This window comes from Schistocerca serialis, chromosome 11 (assembly GCF_023864345.2).
Source record: "Schistocerca serialis cubense isolate TAMUIC-IGC-003099 chromosome 11, iqSchSeri2.2, whole genome shotgun sequence".
Taxonomy (NCBI): Eukaryota; Metazoa; Arthropoda; class Insecta; order Orthoptera; family Acrididae; genus Schistocerca; species Schistocerca serialis.
In genome coordinates this window covers 204,167,916-204,182,287 of record NC_064648.1, presented here as the reverse complement: position 1 = coordinate 204,182,287, position 14,372 = coordinate 204,167,916, and the positions used below count along the sequence as shown (strand labels likewise).

Here is a 14,372-nt window from a genome sequence, read left to right as displayed (position 1 = left end):
TGGGCGCTTGGGTAATTCAAGCCCTTGTTGGCTGAAGGCCCACTTTGTCAGTTTTTCATTATTTTTATATCTGCAATATGGTGAGTAGCAACTGTCCTTTTCGTAACATTAATTCAACAAAAATTCATTGCAGAGACTGACTTTGAGTGTCGAAATGGAAGGTGTGTAGCACAGAGCTTACGGTGTGACCTAACAGATGACTGTCGTGATGGCTCTGATGAAGAAAACTGTGACATCGGTAAGGGTATAGAAGTCGCTTTAGTCTTAAATGTCCCTCATTTACACATTTATGAAACTGAAACAAAGTACATACAAAATGCTATATTGTATCTATTTTATTACGTACCTATTTAAATAAATTTACTTTCCCGTAAAAGCTGTTCGTGCATTGCATAGGCATCAAATATTTCCACCTGCATTCATCTGGCATTTGTGTACTAGAAGCTTAAATTGTAATCTGCAACATTGCAGTTAAATGTGGAGAATCGGAGTTCAGGTGCCGTTCCGGAGCCTGCATACCGGGCACGTGGGAATGTGATGGGGAAGTGAATTGCCCAGACTCGACAGATGAACATGACAATTGCAGTAAGTAGAAAGAGTATATTATGTTAAAGCTTTCTATTCATGCTGTGAGAGGAGGCTCTGATTCCACAAACTTAAAAAAATAAATTACCAAAAATGTCCCATAGTGCCTAGATTACTAAGCATATGTTAAGACAAATTACTAACTTAATAAAGGTGCAGTTATGTTACATGCTATTTGAAAAGCATGAGTAAGTTACCTGTCCTGCAGCTATTGTAATCCCTTAAAGGATGAAAGGGAGGTTTATCTTCCTGTTCTCAAGTGATCTGTTACTGTGGGACAAGTGCAAAGTTTGATTCTGAAATTTAAAAAATCAATCTTTTTTCCTGACAACTATATTGCTAGTGTGAACTTCATACTATTTTCTTGTGAAAACTGCTAGACAGCTTCAGGTGGTTGCTGTGAGTGAATGGCATCTGTCACTATAAACACTGCAGTCATCTCCTTATAGATGTACTATCCAGAAGTCAAGGGTGTGAAAGGGAGTAGATTCCAGATGAGATTTTGGTATCTTGCATGGAGCTACCAACTAGGTAAAATTTTGACCTTAAGTGCACATGTAATATCACTGGTGTTCCTACTGGCATCTGTCTGGGAGTGGAACCAAAATATGTAGCATTTTGAGTCCTTTACTTCACTGCTGTGGCACTGTATTCAGAAATTCCTATGCTTACTTTTGGACTTAGTAGCGGCAGGTGCAGGCTGTATTTTGAATGCAGGAAATCTCTCTAGATATTTGCTGTAAGTCCCCGAAAACTGAAATTGTGTAAAAGCTCTTGTGCAGCCTCCAGAGACAATGAGGTAATTGAACCTCTTTCTCCATATTTTAACAGAACCTGTCAATTTCCTCTGATTTGCACATGGCTGAAAACATTTAATGTTAACTGAGGATTGTGGAGATTTCGATAGTGGTGTCATTTTTACCATTTTATTTCCTCGGTTGGTCAGTATGACTAGAATATGGGGTCTCTGTATGAAGGTGGGTGCAGTGTGACCTGGCAGCAACCACCTCAAAATGGTGTGTAGTTTTCTCAAGGAAATATTAGGATTTATACAACAGGATGTGGCAGGGGTGTGGGACCCCAAAATGATTCATTTTAATTGTTGTAGAGACCTCAGATCATCTGAGGCATTGCAAAAGTAAACATTACATTGTATAAATGTTACACAAATAATTATGGTACCTTCACACACAAACAAAACAGAGAAACTTCTGGTACAAATTGATATTGCATAGTAAATTTAGCCAATTACAGACTTACTCATACATAGAAGCATAAAAACTGATCAGTGTAATCATGCCATATTCTTTGCCTCCCTTAAAAATTCATCAGTTTCATAAATGCTGAGCTCAATAAATTATTTTACTGTTTTGTGCCACAAAAGCTCAAGTCACTCTCTCAGTATAACTCACGTATTCCAATCTATCCTAAGATACTATTTAAACCTGATATGACGGTGACTAAATTATTTGCATTTGTAGCGACGGCTACCTGTGGTCCCGACGAGTTCTCCTGCAGTAATGGACACTGCTTGGACAAGCAGCTGGTGTGTAACCTGGTAGACGACTGCGGCGACGACTCGGATGAGAGGGATTGTCAGCAGTCGGGAGCGAGAAATGCAAGTTTCACCTGCAGTGAAGCAGAGTTCATTTGCTGGTCTCGGCAGGGGCTGTGCGTTCCTCTGGCGCAGAGGTGAGTGAGGGATGTCACCATTACCTTAACTAACAAGGGGAGGCCGCCAATTGTGAAATTCAGATTCGATTCATACTGCGCATAATAAAAGCTCATGGCCAGAGGTGTAGTGTGGCGAAGCACCAAGATGCACTTCTCAGCCGTTGTCGAGAAAATAGACAGTTCAAAGAAACCGTTGCGGTGAAATACTCTCTACGATTAATAATTCTCTACAGCGTCGTGGCGCAGCGGTAAGCGCTCAGGTTCGCAATCCGAAGGCCGCCGAATCGAATCTCGCGCCATGCAATTTTTATTATTGGTTTTTGTAATTTTTATATATATATATGTATATATATATTAATGGATTGCTTATGCATGTTAGTGAAGGCGGATCGCTCTCCAATTGTACCGCCTCCATTTTTCCGTTTAACAGGTTGTACCAAAGCTCTCCCGCCCGCACTGATTTTCGACACTGTTATAAGTTGCACTAAGGACCGCATCTACCTTCTTTCGAAGTTAACAGGCAGCTACGCTGTCATGCGTTGGCTCATTTCGGCCCATTCAACACCTGTCATTCAAGTGTAACGAGCGAGTAACGGAGTTTGTATTTCATACCTGCCACAGCAAATTTGTGTTCGCGGGGTCTCTAGTCTAATTCGAACGTTTGACTTACGCTATACGTATTCATTTTGGAATATCGTTTCTACGTCCTCCGTTAACTATACGTGGTTAACATTATGAAGACAATTAATAACATTTGTGAAATACAACTTTGTTTGCGGAAAACATAATGATGTTCGAAGTCACCAGTTTTTCCACGACAGACGACTTTCAACAACTCATTATATGCATAATTGTTGCAACTGATTGCTGGGAATTATATATATAAAACAAATACTAAAAAAAAAGTGGCATAGCGCGAGATTAGATCCGGCGACCTTGGGATTACGAGCCCGAGCGTTTACCGCTGCGCCACGACGCTGTAGAGAATTATTAATCGTAGAGTATTTCACCACAATGGTTTCTTTGAACTGTCGATTTTCTCGACAACGGCTGAGAAGTGCATCTTGGTGCTTCGCCACATTACACCTCTGGCCATGAGCTTTTATTATGCGCAGTATGAATCGAATCTGAATTTCACAATTGGTGGCCTCCCCTTGTAAGTTGGCACGAGTTGATCCCAGACAGTCGCAGGCATTAGCTTAGCGGGCCTACCTCGACCAATAATGTAACACAATTTTGCAAATCTCTACAGAATGCCACAATGTTGTCACACCTGTCGACAGCTACCATTTGTGCCTGCTGCCGTCAGCACTTACCAATTAAAAGCTGGCAACACTAAGAGCTGCTGGGAATTGTCATGCTGTCTGGACTAAACATTGTGTGGCAATTATAACGTCTAGCACATACTGATGTATTGTGAATATCCTCGTACTAATGAGAGCACAGAAAATGGAAAAACTGAATAACAATGGTTTCATAAGTTTGCAAGGTCTACCACCCATCTCACTTATCTGTAAAACTGTACATAAAAATGTATGAATACATAGGTATGTGAACACAAGATATGAGCCAACTTAAAATATTCCAAAAATGTACCTTGAAGAATAAAGCTGAAAGCACACGATCTGTTCATTTGTATTCAGAAAGTAGTTACGCGTATATACTGATGTTTTCACATCACAAATAATGGCAAAATTTGTTGAAAGGTGATTGTGTGCACAGCGATAAATTACAGAAATTAGGTGGCCAGATGCCCTACCTGTCACAATCCCCTTTACTCCGTGTGACAAAAAGATGGTACCATAGTTTACCTGTGCCTAGTGTTATCCTGTGTGAAATTGCAAGAACATTTTCAAAGTGTTCACAAATTGTGTAACTGAGGAGGGATGTGGGTACTAGCCTGGTATTCACCTAATCGGACACAGGAAACCACTTAAAAACCACATCCAGGCTGACAAACATGCTGGTCTTTGCATATAATCTTCCTGGTAGATTCTGTCTGGGGTCAGTGTGCATTTCTGGGTCCTAGAAATGGTGTGCTAATAAGTGGCTACTTGGGCAGACTAAACTTTGAATAATTATTACAGATAATTGTAAATGTCACCGGTTCACAGAAGCAATGGCTGTAGTGTAAACTCCAATGCTTGACTGCTCCTAACAAGCAAGGAATCAGTTTGTGTCCACCTCAAGTTTTCTATTGACAAGAGGTTCAGCACTGCAGGCACACCTGCACAGATATTTCATGTTGCCACACATTCTTTGGTTCAGTGCATTTAAATTAATTTCTCGCAATGTTTCCTTCTGCTGTAGGTGTGATGGCAAGGCGGACTGTCCAAAGGCAGAAGACGAGCGGGACTGTGCGTGTGCTGCAGACGAGTTTGAATGTAAGAATGGAAAGTGCATCTCGACCAGCTGGCTGTGTGACCAGAGGGACGACTGTGGGGATGCTTCAGATGAGGATCCCAGTAGGTGCATCAGTCTGCGTACAGGTGAGTTGACAGGATAGCTTCTGTCTGCCTCAACTAATGGCTTACATATTGACTGGTGCTAGGAAATCTAAATGGTCGTGACTCTAAAAGCATTTAATGTATTTAAATCAGGAATTTTACTAAAACCACTTAAATGTTTGATAAGCTCATGTTTAAACACAGTTGAATGATTTGGGGGGGTAGGAGCGAGAGATAAAAGAAGACTTAAAATTAGACGAAATTTGTCATGAATGGTGGTTAGCTCTAAATGTGGAAAAATGTAAGCTGATGGAGACAGGTGGAAAAAACAAACCTGTAATGATCAGATACAGCATTAGTGTCCTGCTTGACATGGTCACATTGTTTAAATATCTAGGTGTAATGTTGAAAAAAGATAAATAGGACAACCATATGAGGACTGGTAGGAAAAGTGAATGGTTGACCTAAGTTACTTGCAAGAATTTAAGAAAGTGTGGCTCATCTGCAAAAGAAATCGTATAGGGCACTGGTGACTTATTCTCGTGTACTAGTAGTGTTTACAATTTGTACCGGATTGGATTAAAGGAAGACATTGAAGCAATTCAGTGTTGGGCTGCTACATTTCAAACTGTTAGTAAGAGTTCCGGAAGCACCTGTCACCTATCTGGATGGAAGGCAACATGCTTTACCATGAACACTACTCAGAAAATTGAGACCCAGCATTTGAAGCTGAGTAATGAATAACCCTAATGCTGCCAACATACATTGCATGCATGGACCACAAGGGTAAAAGAAATTGAGGCGGATATGGAGGCATACATTTTTCTCTTGCTCTGTGAGTGGAACAGCAAAAGAAACCACTAGTAGTGGTACAGGGTATGCTCTGCCATGCACTATACGGTGGCTCGTGGAGTATGTGTCTAGATGCAGCTGAAGGCCAGTATTTGTATTGGGCCTCTTTAAGTTCGTGGACTTAGATGTAATGTTAACTTGGATATAAGTGTGAACACAAATGGATTAACACAGATGTTCTGTCTTAATTTTGTAAAACAGTGTGTTGTCCACATCCAGAAAATGAGTCAAAAATTATGTTTTTGTGCTTCAGGAAATATCCAATTTTGGTCATCTATTGGATGAGTAATCTTAAACCATCATACATTGGGTTCTGTTTTTGTGGAAGAGTTATACTTACTAGTAATAAAGTTCCTGAGTATTGGTCTTAGATTAATTCCTCTGTGAACAAATTGGGGAATGGCTTCAAAATGGAATTTGAAACGTTATCTAATCAGGCAGCTAGGAATAATTACTGCTTAAGTTGTTGACACTAGACATTACATTAAATCGCCAATGATAAATGTGGTAGATAACATCTGAAATTATTAAGCATCTTAGAAAATTATACTCTTCCTTGACCAAGTGTACTTAAATTTGTATTTTTTCATCAGGGGAAGAAGCAGCTGTGTGCAAAGGATTTGAATGTGACGATGGTAAATGTGTAGAGTTGGAACAGCTTTGTGATGGCAACAGAGACTGTGAAGATGGCAGTGATGAAGGTGGCAAATGTGGTGCGTAGTATTTGTAACTGACATAAATGTAGTCTTGTTTTCAGGGTTGATTGCAAGTCTGAAAACTTTTGGAAGTGGTGCAATATCTAATTAACTTCAGTTTTTTCAATGTGAATGAAATATATCCAACACTGAATTTAATACTGTTATTAACTGCAGAAGAATCATGAAAGAAGGTTGTATACATGGAAGTACCCTGGAGATACTAAAAGGTATCAGATAGACTATATAATGGTAAGACAGATTTAGGAACCAGATTTTAAATTGTAAGACATTTCCAGGGGCAGATGTGGACTCTGACCACAATCTATTGGTTATGACCTGTAGATTAAAACTGAAGAAATGGCAAAAAGGTGGGAATTAAAGGAGATGGGACCTGGATAAACTGAAAGAACCAGAGGTTGTACAGAGATTCAGGGAGAGCATAAGGGAACACCTGATAAGAATGGGGGAAAGAAATACAGTAGAAGAAGAATGGGTAGCTTTGAGGGATGAAGTAGCGAAGGCAGCAGAGGATCAAGTAGGTAAAAAGATGAGGGCTAGTAGAAATCCTTGGGTAACAGAAGAAATATTGAATTTAATTGATGAAAGGAGAAAATATAAAAATGCAGTAAATGAAGCAGGCAAAAAGGAATACAAACGTCTCAAAAATGAGATGGACAGGAAGTGCAAAATGGCTAAGCAGGGATGGCTAGAGGACAAATGTAAGGATGTAGAGGCCTATCTCACTAGGGGTAAGATAGATACTGCCTACAGGAAAATTAGACTTTTGGAGAAAAGAGAACGACTTGTATGAATATCAAGAGCTCAGATGGAAACCCAGTTCTAAGCAAATAAGGAAAGCAGAAAGGTGGAAGGAGTATATAGAGGGTCTATACAAGGGCGATGTACTTGAGGACAATATTATGGAAATGGAAGAGGATGTAGATGAAGATGAAATGGGAGATATGATACTGCGTAAAGAGTTTGACAGAGCACTGAAAGACCCGAGTCGAAACAAGACCCCTGGAGTAGACAACATTCCACTGGAACTACTGATGGTCTTCAGAGAGCCAGTCCTGACAAAACTCTACCATCTGGTGAGCAAGATGTATGAAACAGGTGAAATACCCTCAGACTTCAAGAAGAATATAATACCAATCCCAAAGAAAGCAGGTGTTGACAGATCTGAAAATTACCGAACTATCAGTTTAATAAGTCACAGTTGCAAAATACGAAAAAGAATTCTTTACGGACGAATAGAAAAACTAGTAGAAGCCGACCTCGGGGAAGATCAGTTTGGATTCTGTAGAAACACTGGAACACATGAGGCAATACTCACCTTACAACTAATCTTAGAAGAAAGATTAAGGAAAGGCAAACCTACTTTTCTAGCATTTGTAGACTTAGAGAAAGCTTTTGACAATGTTGACTGTAATACTCTTCCAAATTCTAAAGGTGGCAGGGGTAAAATACAGGGAGCAAAAGGCTATTTACAATTTGTACAGAAACCAGATGGCAGTTATAAGGGTCGAGGAACATGAAAGGGAAGCAGTGGTTGGGAAGGGAGTGAGACAGGGTTGTAGTCTCTCCCCGATGTTGTTCAATGTGTATATTGAGCAAGCAGTAAAGGAAACAAAAGAAAAATTTGGAGTAGGTATTAAAATTCATGGAGAAGAAATAAAAACTTTGAGGTTCGCCGATGACATTGTAATTCTGCCAGAGACAGCAAAGGACTTGGAAGAGCAGTTGAATCGAATGGACAGTGTCTTGAAAGGAGGCTATAAGATGAACATCAACAGAAGCAAATCAAGGATAATGGAATGTAGTCTAATTAAGTCGGGTGATGCTGAGGGAATTAGATCAGGAAATGAGACACTTAAAGTAGTAAAGGAGTTTTGCTATTTGGGGAGTAAAATAACTGATCGTCGAAGTAGAGAGGATATAAAATGTAGACCGGCAATGGCAAGGAAAGCGTTTCTGAAGAGAAATTTGTTAACATAGAGTATAGATTTGTCAGGAAGTCATTTCTGAAAGTATTTGTATAGTGTAGCCATGTATGGAAGTGAAACATGGATGATAAATAGTTTGGACAAGAAGAGAATAGAAGCTTTCGAAATGTGGTGCTACAGAAGAATGCTGAAGATTATATGGGTAGATCACATAACTAATGAGGAAGTATTGAATAGGATTGGGGAGAAGAGAAGTTTGTGGCACAACTTGACCAGAAGAAGGGATCGGTTGGTAGGACATGTTCTGAGGCATCAAGGGATCACCAATTTAGTATTGGAGGGCAGCGTGGAGGGTAAAAATCGTAGAGGGAGACCATGAGATGAATACACTAAGCAGATTCAGAAGGATGTAGGTTGCAGTAGGTACTGGGAGATGAAGAAGCTTCTACAGGATAGAGTAGCATGGAGAGCTGCATCAAACCAGTCTCAGGACTGAAGACCACAACAACATTAACTGCAGGAATGGCAGTGAAAGTATTTGCCTAAATAGTTTCTGATTTTGTTAGCTTGAAAGGGTTAATTGTTGTCTAGACAAGTTGTATGATTGTCATAAATATAAAATTGGAAGTACACAAGGCTAGAAAGAGACTATCTGAAGGCCTAAGTTCACTGACAGGTAATGACCTTGGGTTACCAGCCACCACTGACGTGATTGTTACCCCAGTTGGGAAAAGCTAATGATGCTGTACAACATTAAGTTATTCTGATCCAAATGCAGGTATTATGAAAGAACATGTTCCATGACTGTACTGATAGTTAAAGATGGTGTCCAAAGTGTCATGTTTGCACAGAGCTGTGGGGTTGTACCAGTCAGGGTTTTGAATCCTTTAAAACATCCTGGAGAATTTTAAAGTTCTTGACAGTGAGAAGTGTGCCTAAATTCAGCTGTGCTAACTGGAATGGTGTACACTACCTTTCAGATCTGATCTTGGAGGCCCCACTAGGTCCTCCTCATCCATTGTCTTAGACGTCTCACCATAGCAACAAATTTTGCTTGTACGCAGTGCATGTACCAGATTTTGTCATTGCTGTAAGGAAACAACTTGAACAATCCTGAAAGATGCCACAGAAACTGAAGGTAATTCTAAACAGTGTATTTGGTAATATGTACAGCCTGATAAATCGGCTAGTACCTCAAACACATTCAGTGAGAAATAACAATGATATACTCTTTTACAGCTTCTGGGTTGGAACCTAGATAACTCTGGACATAACTGAGATTACTCACAGTAGAGTGAATATTGAACTGTTGTCAAACATAGCATTCCCTACTGCTTGTTTCATCACTGGCAGAATTAGTCTGACCAGTCTGCCTCACGAAGATAAATTTAGACAGTACAGGTACATTGCATTGAGATTGCGTTCTCAAAACACTGCAGTTAATTCCAGGAATTGGTGTGGTAGGTGTCCTCCTTGAGACACCTGGAGTGTTAGGCTGCTTCCAGCACCACATCTTAGAGAATAGCTGTAGTTTGTGCAGACCTACCCACTCCTGCATGTTCAAAGCTGTCATATGTTGTGGCCTTGTAAACATTATCAGGCTGCCTTCAGGTACAGTAAACTTCTCAGTATGTGTGCAGCATCCTGTGCATACATGAAATGCATATCCACATACTCACTTCTGTAATGTTCAACATTACCACAAACACCCTCACAGCAAACAGTTGATGTGGATGACACTCTGACTGGGTACTGTACTGTCATATTTATTCTGTTTGTCTCAAAAATGTAAATAGACCACACTGGACTAGCATATGGTGTTTACACTGAATATCAGTGATGGCTGGTATCCAATGTGTTATCCTGCAAATGAATGGCTTGTGGATCTATGTTTACTGAGAACCGTTGCTTGTAATATAATTTAAACTGTATACATCTAAAATATTAGAATATGCCCTTTATGTACTAAGCTAAATGAGCTTGGTAGGTTATATGTTACTGCTGCTGTTTTTTTGGTTATTCTTAATGTTCCAAAAATTGATTAGAAAGACTTATGGTTCATTGTTCGCTTTATCTACTTAAATTACTTCCTATAGTGGGTTAATTTTGCAAGATCCTGGCATGTAGTCCTCTAAATTGGTAATACTAGTCAGTAGCAACCATGTTTAGCTGATAAAACTTCATCTATTTGCTTAATATTGTTATTTGTGTGGCAGCATCAGCCTTCTAAAAAGTGCCATCTATTCCCACATTTTTGGTAAGAGAACCTACTGTAGCAATGTATGGGAATTGGAGGAAACATAAGTGTGTTAGCTATAGAGGCATACTCAAACAAAATGGAGGTGGGTGCCAGAGATAAGTTATCTGGAGTCCCCCCATGGTCTCACATTCTAAACTTTCATTAAATTTATTACACTGCAGTCAGCTTATTTGAAGTTTACTGTGGTGTAATTTTCTCTCTTCACTCGTACTGCCCCTATCGATCAATTGCCTTTTGTACAGTCGTAACAGTCTGTTCGGGGCAACTCGTCAAGTTGAATTCGTTGCAGGCAAGGCGTGTGTGGGGCACCCCTGCGACGGGGAGTGTCAGGCGACCCCGGCAGGCCCACACTGCTACTGCGGGGCCGGCTACGAGCTCGGGCAGGACGGAAAGAGCTGCCACGACGTGGACGAGTGTCTGGTGCGGCCCCCGGTCTGCTCGCAGGTCTGCGTCAACAGCCCGGGTGGCTTCTCTTGCAGCTGTGTCAGCGGCTTCGTGCTCCGCATCGATAGGACGTCCTGCAAGGCGACAGGTGTGCTAGCTGATTTCTACGTGTCACAGGTCTAAGAGTTGATGATTGTTTCAGGCAGAAAACTCAAAGGTCCACATTTAAATACATTTGGAGGTGATTTGCATTAGATGTGTTGTTTAACTTTTCATTGTGATATTAAATTGTAATTTCAAGCCTTAAAATTTGTTTCCAGTAGAATTATTAGAACAGTCAATTCTAAAATTGCCAAGTGTGCCAGGCATACTTCCGGTATGCACAGCAATATTTAGAACTACTCAGAAAAGTATCTCTGTGCATGGTGCAGTGGTCTCTCCCAAAGATGAGGCTGGCTGATGGTATGTGTGCTGCAGGGCCTGCCATGGAGTACGTGTTGGTGACGGGACGTGGCCAGATCAGGAAGGTGTCGCAGTCTCTGACCAGTGTGGATGTATTGCACAAGCACCACTTCCTGAGGGTCACGGGTCTGGATGTCGATGCCAGGGCATACACCGTCTGCTGGAGCACTCGTGAGTCTTCCCCGATCTGTTTCCTAGTCGTTCAAATAGTTTGTTGTCGATACACAGAACTGCAATTTGAAGCATCAAATCATTGGTGTGACGACCATATATGTAGACTACCACCTCTAATAAGAGCTGATTTAATTACAAATTTGCTAACTCAAATTTCTCACATGTTCAGAGCAAAGAAAGTGGTGATTGACTCGGAAGGGGCTGGTCTGAATCTTGCCGACATTACTAGTATTTGCCCAGCATGGGTGGAGAGGTGTTAGCTTAAACTCGATCACCAGATCGTTTGCCAGTGTTACGTTCACATTACACCTGCAAAGTTTCACAGCATGAAAGCACTTGTGGTCAGTCAGCTGATGACTTTTCACATGCATTTGGCTATTGCCATACAGCCATTTGCTACTCACAATTTTATCATTGTACTATGTACTTTAATTGCTGTTGACAAAGAGTACAAATGATTAATATGTAGCACTAGAAGCTTAGGCGACAAACATTGAAGTGATTGAACAGCTTATTAAATACTAGGGCTCAAGTGTGACCAGTTGGAAGAGGAACTTCTGCAATAAGGGACCACCCAGTTAGCCGTGTGGTCTAACGTACTGCTTTCTGGGGAAGGCGTACTGGTCCCCGGCAAGTCTGCCTGGCGGATTAGTGTTAGGGTCCGGGTTGCCAGCCAGCCTGTGGATGGTTTTTAAAGGTGGTTTTCCATCTGCCTCGATGAATGTGGGCTGGTTCCCCTTATTCAGCCTTAGTTCAACTGTTGGTGATTGCTGCGCAAACACTCCCCGTATGCATACACCGTAATTACTCTACCATACAAACATTTAGTTAGTCGTCAGGTGTGAGACATTCCTGGGGGTCCAGTGGGGGCTGAACTGAACAATAAGTGTTTGGTGTGGGGTGGCAGTGAGGTGGGGGCTTGCTGTAGCCTGTGGTGGGGTTGTGAACCACAGACTCTGGAGACAAAGCCTGTCATTTCTAGGTCCCCAGTTCAATACAATAAAATACGTGGTACAGAAAAAGACCCCCAGTCTGACTTATTGGATAGAACATCAGTGGTGCTTTCAGTCCTATCTGGAACATTGGGTTGGGAATTGGCAATGATTTAAGTGCATACCTCTCATCATTCACAGAAATCGTGCTCCTATCTGTCAGTAAGACAATGAAACTTGATTTAGGTTGCAGCTGGCCATAACCTACTCATTTTAGTCTTGTTTAAATTCCATTGCATCTGCACCAGTGGCTTTTTGTTGAGCTTGCCACTTCTTGATAAGGAACTCTTGTTTAGTTTCACCCAAGTTCATTGTTCATCTAGCTCTTTCATTATGAAAGATCCCCCTGTGCCCTGGAATCAAGAAATTTAATATTACTGCTTGCTTATTTATAACTGCTTCTTTATTAATATAATTCATGGTCCTTGTTCCATTTGACTTTTTAATGCATGTCAGTATGAGTGCAGCATTAGTATTACCACACTGCTCCTTGTGAAGAATCTGGTGTTTCACTGCTTCCCAAACTATAACTTCTATATAATAGTGTTTCAGTTGGGAACTATGAGAATGAATGTTGTATGCTGGAGACAGGTTTCACCCTCTGTCTTCTGGTCATACTACAGAAACAGCGCACTCCAGTAAACTCTCACCAACTAGTCCTGCACACTCAACATACATGCTTAACACGCAGCTAATACTTGGCAACAAAACAGCTATTGTCTGCCAACAGGAGAAAAGCCTTTATTAGACAGCTGAGCAACCCTTTTGCATCTCAAAGTTGAAAAATGAGAAAACACATCTCATAGTAATGTGTCAATATTATTGCTGTCAATATTATTGCTGTCAATATTATTGCTGTCAATATTATTGCTGTCAATATTATTGCTGTCAATATTATTGTTGTCAATATTATTGTTGTCAATATTATTGTTGTCAATATTATTGTTGTCAATATTATTGCTGTCAATATTATTGCTGTCAATATTATTGCTGTCAATATTATTGCTGTCAATATTATTGCTGTCAATATTATTGCTGTCAATATTATTGCTGTCAATATTATTGCTGTCAATATTATTGCTGTCAATATTATTGCTGTCAATATTAATTCTACATGTTACCAACCACAGTGTGGGCACAGGCTATGCAGTGAAGCAGTATCCCTTTATCTTCCACTTGTGAATAGAATGCAAAAGCCGTTGAGATACCCTTCTGTCGACTAAAGTTCTGTGAGTTGCTGCAGCAACTAGTTGGTTTCATGACTGTTCTTGGATCATGGCCTCTGTTTCATCACTAAATCTCCACATGGTGAAATTGTGCTGGGAGACTTAAGACATGTTCGTCAAACATGTAATGCTACACAAATTTTGCAACAAATTGTCACTCTTATTTGAAAGCTTACTACCACATCCAATAAGCCAACTTGGTAAGAATTGCACACTCAAACTTCAGAACTTTTAAGTCTAGTTCATGTATGTCTGCCTTACATTGTATCTGTATTCACAGCTATTCTAGTAAGTTTAATTTCTGTAGCTGGACAGGCTGGTTGCCATTATCTCACACCACAAAGCATGGAATACTGTAACTTCACCTTGAGCAGTGTCACTCAGTAGGTTTGTGCAGAACTGGCTGTTCACGCTGTGTTCAGTACCTAGCAAAAATTTGTATTTACTTTTGACTGCTTGTGATGGAAAAATGTTTTGGGGCACACATCTTAGTAGTCTGGCATTTTCACAAATGGCTGTCTTTAACAGGAAATATGCTCTTACTACTGTTCATATTATATGCAATTAACAACTTGTATGCATTGTCTTGTGTAATGTGGCTTTGAAGCTGGGGTGCTGCTGCTAATTTTAAGTTCCGGTTAACTTTGTCTGAGCCTGTCTAAGGCACCAGCA

General features: G+C 40.5%; 1 protein-coding gene across 1 annotated transcript in view; it reads left to right on the top strand.

Annotated features, from left to right (window-relative positions):
• Window positions 1-14,372, top strand: part of LOC126426655 (vitellogenin receptor-like) — a 155,988-nt gene that overhangs the window by 121,560 nt on the left and 20,056 nt on the right. Inside the window, exons 29-36 of the mRNA XM_050088541.1 lie at window positions 134-238; window positions 472-585; window positions 2,067-2,277; window positions 4,570-4,748; window positions 5,760-5,900; window positions 6,152-6,271; window positions 10,752-10,994; window positions 11,324-11,479. Coding sequence (XP_049944498.1) covers window positions 134-238; window positions 472-585; window positions 2,067-2,277; window positions 4,570-4,748; window positions 5,760-5,900; window positions 6,152-6,271; window positions 10,752-10,994; window positions 11,324-11,479 — 1,269 coding nt within the window. The remainder of the gene's footprint in view (window positions 1-133; window positions 239-471; window positions 586-2,066; window positions 2,278-4,569; window positions 4,749-5,759; window positions 5,901-6,151; window positions 6,272-10,751; window positions 10,995-11,323; window positions 11,480-14,372) is intronic.